This window comes from Mobula hypostoma, chromosome 12, assembly GCF_963921235.1.
Source record: "Mobula hypostoma chromosome 12, sMobHyp1.1, whole genome shotgun sequence".
Lineage (NCBI taxonomy): Eukaryota > Metazoa > Chordata > Chondrichthyes > Myliobatiformes > Myliobatidae > Mobula > Mobula hypostoma.
Window position 1 is genome coordinate 13,350,413 of NC_086108.1, and position 14,450 is coordinate 13,364,862.

The 14,450-nt window shown below is 42.6% G+C and overlaps 1 protein-coding gene across 2 annotated transcripts in view; it reads right to left on the bottom strand.

The window, feature by feature from the left end:
* The window catches only part of tnr (tenascin R (restrictin, janusin)), a 213,470-nt gene that overhangs the window by 64,860 nt on the left and 134,160 nt on the right, over window positions 1–14,450 (bottom strand). For both annotated transcript variants that reach the window (XM_063063628.1, XM_063063629.1), the window contains 2 exons: window positions 13,931–14,063; window positions 11,992–12,143 (listed from right to left, as the gene is read on the bottom strand). In XM_063063628.1, coding sequence (XP_062919698.1) covers window positions 11,992–12,143; window positions 13,931–14,063 — 285 coding nt within the window. The remainder of the gene's footprint in view (window positions 1–11,991; window positions 12,144–13,930; window positions 14,064–14,450) is intronic.

Sequence of the window (14,450 nt, forward strand, 5' to 3'; positions counted from 1 at the left end):
GCACCTGGTGCAGATGTGTTTATCCAGGAGAATGGAGGTCTCCCAGACTTCCCACATCTCACACAGAGTACAAAACACTGCTCTGGAACCATCCTCAGCACACTACTGTGTCCTTACGGAAGAGGAATGAACAATTACTAACAAGGAGAGAAACTTATCAGATACTTAACCTCACCCAAGCCTGACCTTACCTAAACCTGATGAGCTAAAGCCACTCTAAACAATGGCACACTCAAAAGAAAGGCTGACCCGCTTGCACTTGCATTATTTTTATTCGTCGTTTCTAATAAGTCCCGCTTGGAGACTGGTTGCAGTCCAACTCCAAGAATCTGCTGCGAAGCTCTGGCCCTTAAATATTGATTGCAGACCTGATTGAAACTGTTGCTCTCCGTGCGTACTCCCGCTCGGTGATTGGTTGCAGTCCAGCTTCTGGTTGGTTTGGTTGGAACAGTCAAACTTCTAAACAAACTGTTTGCTTTCCCACCTATTGCAGTCTGTAATACTAGCATTTGCTTCTCATTGGCTATTTCATTTGTTTCAAAATACTGCTCAATCCATTCTGTATAAATCACCCAGTTATCTTTTGTGCAATTGAACGTGACTATTGTCTGGTTGCCTGGAAATTTGCGAATGTCACCCCATTCTTTAAGAAGGACAGAAGAAAGGAAATTATATATGGCCTCGGTAGTCTGACTTGAGTGGCTGGGAAGATGTTGGAATCTATTATTAATGATGAAGTTTTGGGGTACTTGTAGGCACATAATAAAATAGGCCAAAGTCAGCATGGTTTAGAAAAAGGATCTAGTGCTTTCCTGGTGTAAATGATGAATAAACTCTTTTTGGGCTGTAAGCCAGGTACAGGTATCAATTATAACTGATGTTTTGATGACAAATTCTGCCATTTTCTTCAGAGATGATGCCTGGATATGTCTAGGCCATTGATATTTATACCCCCGTAGTCCGTCCCTCCTGATTGGTTAGTCCTCATCCAATCAGGTTTCTGCTCTCCCGTCTTGTTTACAATCGAATCAGTTCTTATTTAGAGTGAGACCTTCATCTTTGTTAAAATTGTTTTCCTCTAGTTTTATTTCAATAGCTTCCTTTACCAGGCAGTTCCAAAAGTTATTGGTGCGGAACAGTAGTTTTGTGCCGTCAAAGTCAATCCTGTGGCCATTGTGAATGCAGTGTTCTGCTACCGCTGATTTCTCTGAGAAACCCAAGCAGATACACCTCCTGTGCTCCTTGATGCAGATTTCTACTGTGCCTCCTGTCTGTCTGATGTACGCTGCTGCAGGGAATCCTGTAAATGGCTCTTGGACTACCAGATAAAGATGGGAGTGTTTGTCATCGAAATGTCAGTTATAATCGATACCTGTACTCGGCCTGAAGCCTGAGAATAGTTTATTCGTCAGTACGGTTTCCTTCAGGGGAAATCTTGCCTGACAAATCTGTTGGAATTCTTTAAGGAAATAGCAAGCAGGATAGACAAAGAAGAGTTAGAGGATGTTACTTACTTGGGTTTTCATAAGGCCTTTGACAAGTACATGAGGTTGCAAAATAAGATAAGAGCCTATTGTATTGCAGTAAAGATACTAGTATGGATAGAAGATTAGCTGACTGGCATGAGGCAAAGAAATGGAAAAAGAGAGCCCTTTCTGGTGGGCTGCTGGGGGTGTTCTGGAGTTATGGTTGTCATGTGTGACGCCAAGCAGAGCTACAGGACGGATGATGCTAATGAGAGAGATAACGAAAGACAATGGAGAAACATTCAAGATGCTAATAAGAGAGAAGAGAGGGATTAACGGGAAAGAAACACAATTCAGATATTGACAGACCGATTGCTTTGAACCTGAACTGTTTGAAGTTTGGTGGACAGGTGATACCCCAGCAGGGGGATAAAAGGAGCAGGTTTGCTAAGGCACAAAACACACCATGAGACCCTGGAAAGAGCAGTGTGCCCCCCCACAAGTGGTGGGAGTTTGGAGGACTGGTTCACGGGAACCGATCAGAGGCTCACAGGGTGTAAAGGTACGATCGGTGGGAACCCGGGGTGTGTATCCGCCCTTGCCTGGGTGCCGGGTTCACCGCGGAAGAACAATCGTATCCGGAATGGAGGGGTCACAGTCGGTGACCACAGCAGGATTATAAGACATCAAAAGGTCTGCCCGAAACCAACAGCGAAGACATCAAAAGGTCTGCCCGAAACCAACTGCGAAGACGTCAAAAGGTCTGCCTGAAACCAATTGCATCTCCCACTCTCTCTCTCTCCAACGGTACAACAACAGTGACTACTTCGAACTGCACTAAACTGAACTGAACTCTGCTTCACTTAAGTCTGAACATTTTACCCCTAGACTGCGATAGAGCTTGGTTGATTCCTATTATCCTATTTCTGTGTATATGTGTGTATTATCATTGCTAACCTGTTACATTTATATCCTTACAATTAGTGTACTGTACTATTTATTTCTTTAATAAAACTTTATTAGTTCCTAGTAATCACAGACTCCAATGAGCGTTCCATTTCTGCTGGTTTGGCAACCCAGTTACAGGGTACGTAACATGGTATACAGCAAGAATAATCCCAACAGCAACCAGTCTTTAGACTTGAATGTGGATTGTAGATTGAGCTTAAAATGCAGCCCAGAACAATGGTCTTCCTGAAGCTGCAGACTGGTGTTGATTGCAAACCAGGAAACATCCATTCACCTGCACGAATGCAGCTGCAGAGTCAGTGGGGATTAACGTTCATTTTGGGTGTCTGGAGTGTGGGTGCGAAGAAGGTGTTTGAAAACTATATCCAATTCAAAGGAAGCATTGTAGATATATTGTAACTATAGAATTGTCCTGTGGTTACCTTTGATCCTTAGCCTATAAAAAGTGTCGTGTACTATTGGGTCAGGTAGGCCTCTTCATCCAAGAGCACCTCGAGTTGACTGCTCCTCTTGCAGCGTGTCGGAAAACAAGGGGACCTCCAGTGTCCCTGATGGCTACAAGTGCGTTCAGCTGCAGCTTCTAACAATCTGCGTGAAGGAGTTGAAGCTGGAACTGGGTGAGCTTCAGATCCTATGGGAGGCTGAGGGGGTGATAGATAGGACATACAGAGAGGTAGTTACACCCAAGGTGCAGGACACAGGAGACTGAGTGACAGTCAGGAAGGGGAAAGGGGTTAAGGAGCCAGTGCAGAGTACCCCTGTGGCCATCCCCTCAACAACAGGGATATCAGTTTAGATATTGTCTGGTGGGGTGTGGGGGGGAGATGACCCAACAAAGGAAAGTCACCGTGGCCGGATCTCTGGCACAGTCTGCCTCTATGACTCAGAAGGGAAAGGGATAGAAGAGGCACACTGTGGTGATAGAGAATTCATTAGTTAAGAAAACGGTCAGGAAATTCTGTGGGACAGAATGAAATTCCCGGACAGTATGTTGCCTCATGGGTGCCAATTCCCAACATATCCTGGATCAAGTCCTCAGCATTCTTAAGTGGGAGGATGAACAGCCAGAAGTCATGGTACCAATGATATGGGTAAGATGAGAGACAGGGTTTTGCATAGGGAGTTCGAGGAGTTAGGTGCTAAGTTAAAGGGCAGAATCTCCAGGATCATGATCTCAAGATTGCTACCCATGCCACATGCAAGGGAGGCCTGAATTAGGAGGATTATACAGCTTAATATGTGGCTAAGGAGTTGGCGCAGGAGGGAGGGCATAAGATTTTTGGATCATTGGGCTCTCTTCCAGGGAAGGTGGGACTTGTACAGAAGGGACAGTTTGCACCTGAACCGGAGAAGGACTAATATCCCAGCGGGAAGGTTTGTTAATGCTGCACAGTGGGGTTTAAACTAGAGTTGCAGGGGGATGGGAACCAGAGTGCCAGTACAGTTAGTGGAGGTTTTGTGGAGGCAGACTTTGGTAAGACATCTCAACCATAACTATAGAGAAGGGTCATGGGAAGCTGCAAGGTCTGAAGATGGATAAGTCACCTGGACCAGATGGTGAACACCCCAGCAGTCCGAAAGCGGTGGCTGAAGAGACTGTGGAGGCTTTAGTAATGATCTTTCAAGAATCACTAGATTCTGGAATGTTTCTGGAAGACTGGAAAATTGCAAATGCCACTCTATTCTTCAAGAAGGGAGAGAGGCAGAAGAAAGGAAAATATAGGCCAGTTAATCTGACGTCAGAGGTTGGGAAGATGTCGGAGTCAATTATTAAAGATGAGCACTTGGGGTACTTGGAGGTACATGATTAAGTAGGCTGTAGTCTGTCTGTTTTTCTCAAGGGAAAATCTTGCCTGACAAATCTGTTGGAATTCTGTGAAGAAATAACAAGCAGGATAAACAAAGGAGAATTTGTTGATGATGTAAACTTGGATTTTAAGAATGCCTTTGACAAGGTGTCACACATGAGGTTACAAGCCCATGGTATTACAGGAAAGGTTCTAGCATGGATAAAGCAGGAGGCAAAGAGTGGAAATAAAGCGAGCCTTTTGTGGTTGGCTGCCAGTGACTAGTGGTGTTGACAGGGGTCTGTGTTGGGACCAATTCTTTTTATATTATATGTTAATGATTTGCATGATGGAATTGATGACTTTGTTGCAAAGTTTGTAGATGATATGAAGATAGGTGGAGGGGTAGGTAGTTTTAAGGAAGTAGAGAGGCTACAGAAGGACTTAGACAAATTTGGAGAATGGGCGAAGAAATGGCAGATGGAATACAGTGTCGGGAAGTGTATGGTCATGCACTCTGGTAGAAAAAATGAAAGTGCTGACTATTTTCTAAATGCAGAGAAAATACAAAAATCTGAGGAGGAAAGGGACTTGGGAGTCCTTGTGCAGGTTTTCCTAAATGTCAGTTTGCCAGTTGAATCTGTGATGAGGAAGGTAAATGCAATATTAGCGTTCATTTCAAAAGGACTAGGAAAAAAAGCAAGGATGTAATGTTGAGGCTTTATAAAGCACAATACCTGGAGTATTGTGAACAGTTTTGGGCCCCTTATCTTAGAAAGGATATGTTGACACTGGAGAAGTTTCAAAGAAGGTTCACGAAAATGATTCCAGGGTTGAATGGCTTGTCATATGAAGAGCGTTTGATTGCTCTGGGCCTGTATTCACTAGAATTCAGAAGAATGAGGGGTGATCTCATTGAAACTTATCAAATGGTGAAAGGTCTTGATAGAGTGGATGTGGAGAGGATGTTTCCTGTGGTGGGAGAGTCTAAGACCAGAGGACACAGCCTCAGAATAGAGGGGCGTCCTTTTAGAAAAAAATGAGGAGGAATTTCTTTAGCCAGAGAATGGTGGATCTGTGGAATTCTTTGTCACAAGCAGCTGTGGAGGCCAAGACTCTATGTATATTTAAGGCAGAGGTTGATAGGTTCTTGATTGGTGAAGGGATATGGGGGTAAGGCAGGAGATTGGTGCTGAAAGGAAAATGGATCAGCCATGATGAAATAGCATAGCAAACAGAATCGATGGGCCAAATGGCCTAATCCTGCTCCTATATCTTATTGTCTTATGGAGGATGATATCTGCTGCTTGCTTTGCAGAATAAGGACTTCTATATCCACCAGCTATATCCGGAGACCTCGTTCACGGTCACAACAGTTGCCAGTGAATTGTGGTGTTCAGCGGGGCAGCTTCAACCCCTTCTTTCCCCATTACATTCAATGATTTGGATGATGGAATTGATGGATTTGTGGTCAGGTTTGTGGATGATATGAAGATAGATGAAGCAACAGTTGGCGCTGAGGAAGCATGGAGTTTTTAGAAAGATTTAGACAAATTGTGAGAAAGGGCATAGATGTGGGAGATGGAATGCAGCATAGTGGATTGTATGGTCATGCACTTTGGTAGAAGGGAAGTTTCTATGTCTGTAGGCTATTTTCTAATTGGGGAGAAAATTTTAAAATCAGAGATGCAAAGTGAGTACTTGTGTAGTATTCCCTAAAGGCTAACTTGCCTGCTGAGTCGGTGATAAGGCAGGCAAATGCAATGTTAGCATTCGTTTCAAGAGGACTGGAATATAAAAGCAAGGATGTAATGCTGAGGCTTTATATTGTACTGGTCAGACCACAGCCAGAGTACTGTAAGCTGTTTTTGGCCCTTTATCTAAGAAAAGATGTGCTGGCATTGGAACGGATGCAGAGGAGGTTCGCAAAAATGATCTGGAAATGAAAGGGTTAATGTATGAAGATAACCTTTCAGCATTTAGAAGAATGAGGAAGGAATGTCTCATTGAAATCTATCGAATATTGACAAGACTAGATAGAGTGAATATACATAAGTTTTTTTCCTATAGCGGGGGTGTCTTGGACCAGGGGACATAGCTTCAGAATAGAGGGACATCCATTTAGGGCAGAGATGAGGGAGGATTTCTTTACCCATAGGATAGTGAATCTGTGAAATTTGTTGTCACAAATGATTGTGGAGGCCAAGTCATGGAGTATATTTAAAGTAAAGGTTGATCAGTTTTTGATTAGTCAGGGGTCAAAGGTTATGTGGAGAATCCAGGAGAGTGGAGTTGAGATGAGTAATAAATCAGCCATGGTGGAATGGTAGAGTAGACTCAATGTGTCGAATCGCCTGATTCGCAGGATTCAACATTCAAGATGTCACTTCCTATACACAAGTGTAATGGAGAACAATACAACTGTTACTCCAGATCCAATGCAATACAAATAAATCACAAAAGATAAAGAACATAGTTATAATTAAGAAACACGATAACTATAAGTACTGAGGATTCCAGTTATCTGGACTATTGGTTAATTAGGACAGCTGCTAACTTGAGACAAATCTTAAAGAACAAAAATTAATCATGAAAATTGCCGGGAATCCCTTATTTTACTTGGGACACCATGCCACTTAGTCGGGACAGGCAACTGTAGCCAAACAGGTTCTATTCTGCCTACTCCCAACAACCAGGACCATAGCCCTCCAGATTCCTGCTGTCCATGTACCTATTCAAACTGCTATTAAACGTTTAAATCGAGCTCGCATGGATCAGTTGTGCTCACACTCACACTCGACACTCACATGACCCTCTAAGTAAAAGTTTCCCTTCATGTTCCCCTTAAACTTCTCATCTTTCACCCTTAAGCATGACCTCTGGTTGTAGTCCCACCCAACCTCACCCAATCTTCTGTTCTCAATGATATCGTATCTGTTAAACAGGAGCTGTGGACAATTCTGATTTGATGGAGACAGATGTGAAAGCACAGAGGAACATCTGGAAAAATTTCTGAAACACAGGTTCGCTGCTGCTGTTACTGGGAGATCGAGAATCTCCGGAGGGAAGGCCCCAAAACCCCTGGCTTTGCCTGCTGTTGGCAACCGAGATTGAGGTCGAATTGTTCAGATAGAGATGGTGCTCGGTACTCCGTGTTGGAGAGCTGATCGGAGGCTTGAAGTTTTCGGATGACTCAGAGTCGGACTGTGGTCGGGCATGGCAGGGAGAGTTTTTCTTCCTTCTCCCGTCTGCATGAGATGTGGGACATTTGAGAAACTTTGAACTTTTTACTGTGCCATGGACTGTTCTTCATCAAGTTATGGTATTGTTGCACTGTTGTAACTATATGTTATAATTATGTGGTTTTGTTAGTTTTTTCAGTCTTGGTCTGTCCTGTGTTTTGTGATATCACACCGGAGGAAATATTGTATCAGTTCTTAATGCATGCATTACTAAATGACAATAAAAGAGGACTGCGTGTCTTCATAATCTAATCTCAAAATATGTTGATTTATGAATGCCAATGTGTCAATAGCTTTCTTTAGAACCCTATCTACCAGTGATACAACTTTCAATGAATTATGGTCCTGTATTCCCAGATCCCTTTGTTCTCCCACACTCCTCAGTGCCCTGCTGCTCACTGTGCAAGACCTAGTAGGTCCTACTGAAGTGTCCTTTTTCAATCCACAAAAAATTGTTCCACTAACAGCAGCAGCGTAAATGCAGAAGGAAGTTCTGTTTCCGGGAGGGCACAATTACAAAAGTGAATTCAAGAGGACAACTGCTTATGGGAATGCCGATGGATTGTCCCATTTTCCCTTGGAAAGGGAATACCTGAAACATTTACAAAAGGGGACACTCCTCTTGATCTATCCTCTCTAATGTAAATCAAAGGGCTCCCTTTTATGGCAGAGATGATCCAAAGGGAAACCTGAAAAGACCGCACACTGTATCAGGTCTACCTGGTAACCCAGAATGGCTGGAATGTGCAGCAGAATCTCCCGTTCCACCGTTTTTAGCTGTGCCCGAGTGAACTTGCCCTTGACTGGGGTTGCCTTATGTGGGGGTTGAGAGCTGTTGTACCATCCAAGCTGAGAGCTGAAGTGTTGGAGGAGCCTCATAGATCAGCAGATCAAGCAACTTGCCCTGTTCGGGGTGCCAACACATCAAAATAAAGGTATTCAGAGCTGTCAGAACCAAATCCTGCAGTCCAAGAGTCCACTCCTACAAACAACACAGAGCAGACCCCAGAAACTGACAATGTTTCACGTCCACAAGTCTCACCTGCCAAGCAGAGTGGCCTCTCTAGTCAGGAAAGATGTTATCCCACAAGAGTAAGAAATCCTCCACAGCCTTTAGGCCTGAACGGGATAATTTAAAATTTATTATACTGTGGATGTCCTGAAAGTATAGTGTATATAGTTGAGATGCATTCTATATTGAATTGGATTTTATAGCTAAGCAGGGCGGAGTGTTGTATATTTAATATTTCAGCAATATTTGAGTGATATTGTAAATTTATTGTTTAAGCATTCTTTGTTCTTTACATAATTCATTATGGGTTATATGTAAAAGTATGTGAATGGCATACATCATTATACCACCATGTCAAAAGTGTGCACTTTATTAAAGAAAAACTAAACATACAGGAATTAGCCCTATCCCTGGCTTAATGTGTTTTTCAAAGTACATTTATTATCAAAGAATGCATAAATTTCCATTAGTTTCAAAACATAACAGGGATCCTTAACAATTCGGAAAGCGGGGTGAGGACTCCCATTGAAAATTGATGAATTTTAGAAAATAAAACCAGCATATGACATACTCTAAGACCAGTTTTCCTCTCAGCCCCAATCTCCTGCCTCCTTTCCATATGCCTTCATGCCCTGACCAATCAAGAATCTATCAACTTTTGTCTTAGATATACATAAAGACAGCCTCCACAGCTGCCTGTAGCAAAGAGTTCCACAGATTCACCACTTTCTGGCTAAAGAAATTCAACCTCATCTCCATTCTAAAAGGACACCCCTCTATTCTGAGGCTGTGTCCTCTGGTCTTAGACTCTCCCACCATAGGAAACATCCTCTCCACATCCACTCTATCAAGGCCTTTCACCATTCGATAAGGTTCAATGAGGTCACCCCTCGTTCTGCTGAATTCCATCGAATACAGGCTCAGCGCCATGAAATGCTCTTCATAAGCCATTCAATCCTGGAATCATTTTTGTGACCCTCCTTTGAACCCTCTCCAGTTTCAGCACATCCTTTCTAAGATAAGGGGCCCAAAACTGCTCACAATACACCAAGTGAGGCCTCACCAGTGCTTCGTAAAGTCTTAACATTACATCCTTGCTGTGAATGGTATACTATGAATAGAACAGAAGGACCAAGGAGCACAAGTGCATAATTAGTCGAAGGCAGCATCATACATAGACAGGGCAATGAATAAGGCGTTTAGTCGCTGGTCTCCGTCAGTCAGGGCACACAGAGTTTTACAAGTCGTAGGTAAGGCCTATAGCTTTAAAACTTGGATCAGAGTTCAGTTTTGGTCAATGTGTTATTGGAAATACAGTATGTAGTTAACCTGCAAATAGTGTAGAAAATATTTACAAGGATATTGCTAGAATTAATGGCCTGAATTATAGAGGCTAGGCTAGTTGGCCTAGCCAGGGCTTTATTTCTTAGAGCACTGAAGACTGAGTGGTGATCTTGTAGAGGTGTATAAAATGGAAATAACTCAGAAAACGTGTAGCTTCTGGAATTGTCTAAGATCCATGAACATCAAATGTTTGTGGAGCAGCATGACCAACTCTCTCTCGTTTCTACCCATGAAGATCGAGAGGGGCACAAATTTCCTATAAGAGTGGTTTTCTGTGAACAATTCTGCAAACAGACATGTAGTCCTCGATCCTGTTTATGAGCCAATATGGGCAAAATTCCAGATCACAATGCACAGCCAATCAGCGACGAGACCCCCCTTCCTACGTCACAATTGGGTTTCCATAATCAGCTGATTGATGTCTATAAAGGCCAAGCATTCGGAGGACACACTACAAATGAACAGCATGCTCATGATGTCTCCTTGTATGGTGACAAAATGTTTGCAAATAGATTGCCAAGATCGGAGAACGACTCAACCCAACCAGGTGAATAAAATCATGAGGAGTATAAATATGCTGAGTGTACTCTGTCTTTTTACCCAGGTTTGGAAAATCAAGATTTAAGATAAGAAGAGATTTGGGAAGACAGCTTCTTTTCCCAAACACTGTTGAATATATAGAAAGAGCTGACTGAGGCAACTACAAGACCAACACTTAACAGAACTTCATATAGGTACATAGATAGGAAAGGTCGAGGTGAGGTTGGGTTAAACATGGGCAAATAATATTACTTTAGGTGGGTATCTATGAGCATGGAGTTGGGCTGAATTGCCAGTTTCCATGATGTATGGCTCTGAGGGGATTGTCATTGAAAAGATTGTTCAACTAGATTGTTTTACAGAGGGCCAGTTTAGGATCTATGAGTTGAGGGGTCTCTGGTGCAATAATGAATCCATGCCTCCAACTCATGTGTTCGGTCAGGTGGGACTGTCACTGATAGTGACATTGTGGCTTGTTTCTTTTGTTTCCTGGTTGCACAGTGAGATGAAATATCATGAACTTTGTACCTTTGATGACTTGCCATCTGTTCCTTCCCTAGTTTTGCTACAATTGATGCTACTGCTCATGTGACATTGTTTGCTGTTCCAAGTACAGTCAACTTCTGCCTTTGATAACGTGTGTTGGCCACCATTTTGACTTGTTCCTCAATAGGATGACTTGCTTTCTTTGTAAGATGGCTGGTTCAGTTCCACCAGTAGAATGACTTTTGCACTCCAGCAGATGACTTGGTTCCCCCAGTAAGACTTGTTTCCACTTTACTCTTCTTGGGCTGAGAAAGCAGGGAAACTTCTTGTCCACTGGCCCAGTAGGACAGCTTGAATCACAGGGTGATGGAATGATAAGGAAGATGTGTGTCATGCTCGCCTTCATTAGTCAAGTCGTTGATTTCAAGAGTCAGGAAATTATGTTGAAACTTTATTAAACTCAGCTTAGACTGCATCTGGTATATAGCATGCAGTTCTGGTCACCCCATTATAAGAAGGATGTGGAAATTCTGAAGAGGGTGCAAAAGAGGTTTAGCTGGATGTTGCTTGGATTAAAGGACAAATACTATAAAGAAAGATTGGACAAACTTGGGTTGTTTTCTCTGGAGTTGCAGAGACTGAGGGGAGACCTGATGGAAGTACGTATGTCAGATTATGAGAGGATGGAGCAGTGAGCGAGTATCATTTTCCAGGGTTGAAATGATGAATACAAGAGGTCATGCTTTAAAGGTGAAGGACGAAGTTCAAAGGATACAGTATATGCAGGGCAAGTTTTTTTTAAACACGGAGTGGTGGGTCATTGGGATATGCAGTCAGGTGTGGTGGAGGTAGATAAAAATGGTGGCTTTAAAGAGACTTTTCAAAGGGCACAGGAGTGTGCAGAGAATGGAGGGATAAAGAAATTACATTGGCAGAAAAGAATAGTTTCTTATGTTGTACTGTTGTACCATATTCTATGACTTTAGGAAGAGCCAAACACTGGAACCAACAAGAACAAAAACACTTAATTCAACGATTCATTACATGCAGATCAGGATCTCATCACAGAGATAATGTTGTGTTGACATCACCTATCTCAACATCATTGCGCAATTAACAGAGAGAGAGAGTGAAGCATTACTCACTGTCCATCCCCCATTATCAGTCACCATGTCGCAGAAGACCTGAAGGTTTTGCTGTGGCTTTCCATTGATATAGATATCATAAATGCCACTGATTGTGTCTCCATTGAGTAGGTGCTGAGTACAGTCCCAGGGGTAAGGATAGAGACGGCTTGCTGAAATACAAAAGAATGGTTCATAACATCCAGGATGTCAGGCTACAGTAAGCTCAGCTGTTAAATTTTCAGCAACACCAGAGATGATTTACCAAGCAACCTATCCCCCTATTTGTATTTATATTTTTGATTTCATTCCTCTCAAGGGTGAGATTCAGCCCACAATGTATACACCATGATAACAAATTAATCTAATCCCAACTCCTGCAAATGATCCATATCCTTCCATTCCCTCCATCTGTCTATCCAACAGCATGTCAAGGCAGCCCAATAGTGTAGCGATTAGCACAATGCTATTTCAGCACCAGTGACCCAGATTCAATTCTCCTGCTGCCTGAAGGTAAAGACGCTGGTTCTTTCTTCCCGAGACTGCATCAGTTTCCTCCAGGTCCTCCCACTTCCTCCCATGTTCCAAAGGCGTGCAGGTTGGTAGGTTCTTTGGTGAAATTGGGAAGTGCAGACTCATTTGGGTTGGAAAGGCCAATTGCTGTGCTATATCACCAAATAAAACACAATTCTGTTGTATCTTCTCCCACCAGCACCCTGTTCTAAGTACCCACCACTCTGTGAGAAAAATAATTTGCTTTGCACATCTCCTTTAAACTTTTCCCCCTCTCATCTAAACTTATTGAAGCCTTGTGGAAAAACCTTATGTATGCCTCATACAATTTTCACTGAGGGGTCCCACTGAACACCCAAAAAGACCACCTGAACTACTTCAGGGTAAGCATATCTTGAGAAGCTTCACAGTGGAGCAGCCAATAAACACTCGATATTCTGCAGAAGCTGGAAATCTCCAACAACAAACACAAAATGCTGGAAGAACTCAGCAATGTATCAAATTTGATTCGGCTACATTTGAAGCATTATGTTCTGTGTTAGTCACCCCATTACAGGAAGAAAAGAGTGCAGAAGAGATTTACTAGGCTGTTACTTGAATTAGCTATATGCATAGGTTAGGGTTAGGGTTGGGTTGTTTTTTCTGGAGCATTGGAGACTGAGGGGAGATCAAAAGGAAATTTGTGATATTATGGGAGACATAGGGTTAATAGGAGCTTCTTCACAGGATGAAAATATCAAGTCAAGAGGGCATGAGTTTACGAGACAACATGTAGATAGTCCTAGTTGAGAAGGGACTACACACGACCTAATCTTGGGAAATCATGGTGGAATTTCAGTGGGGGGAGCATTTTAGTAATAATGATCATAATTCTCTAAGTTTCAACATAGTTATGGGGAGGGATGAGAATGAACCAAAACTTAAGCTTCTATATTAATAGGAGGCTGATCAATGTACAATGAAGAGGACATGGTGAAAGTCAACTGAGAGCAATGCACATCTGTTGGGAGTCTTATACACAGGAGACAGTCGAGGTCGGGGCCAACATGGTCCAGTAAGTGTGAAAGGTAAGGATAGCAAGGTTAGGGAATGCTGGATATAAAGGGGGCTCCATAATGTTATAATGAATGGGATCAAAAGCACATGAGACTGATAAAGAAAGGACAATTACTAAAAGTAGAGAGAGGGGAAACTATTTCTATTGTTTGCAGGAATGAAATTAGGTATGTTTATCAGACTCTTGAATTTGATGTTGCTATGGGAGTTCTTTAGAATGTAGGGATGTCCATAACCTGGCAACAGCTTGTACCCTGAAGTACTTATTTTCCAACCACAGTCATGCGGTATCAATATTTTTGAAATTACATGATTAAATTTCAGGTTTCAGTAGCCATAGTATTCGGTATCTCAATATTGGGTAGATAACAGTGTTTTCGTATTCTCCTACCTGTGGTAAAAATAATTTCTTCTGGTAAACTCCGTAGAGCATCATATGCAGACTGAAGCCTCAGTGTATACTCAGTGGCTTCCAACAAGCCCTCCAGTTGTATCCAAGTATCCTCTGCTTCCAAAATCAGTTCCTATAAGAGTGCATTGGAAAGTTGGAGTAATTTGCATCTGTAATGCTCAGCTATATTAGCTGGTATTTATCTAGCCCACCTTGTCTCCCAGTTACGTTGGTTGCTGTACAAATGCCACCTGATTCGGCTTCAAACATCAATCATCAGCCAGCACACAATGTATGTTTTACCAATTACACTTTATAGATATTACTAAGTTTATGAGATTAATAGAAGTTCAATACAAAAAAGGAATGGAAAAGGCGCCAGACTTATCAAAGTTCAATTTCTTCGTGCGCACGTTGGAGCTTGGGACCTCTTCAGGACCACCCGGACCCCTTCGACTCGCAGCTCAGGACCACCCGGAGTGATCAAGCTGAGCGTTCCCCGCACGTCCGTTGTCCTCAC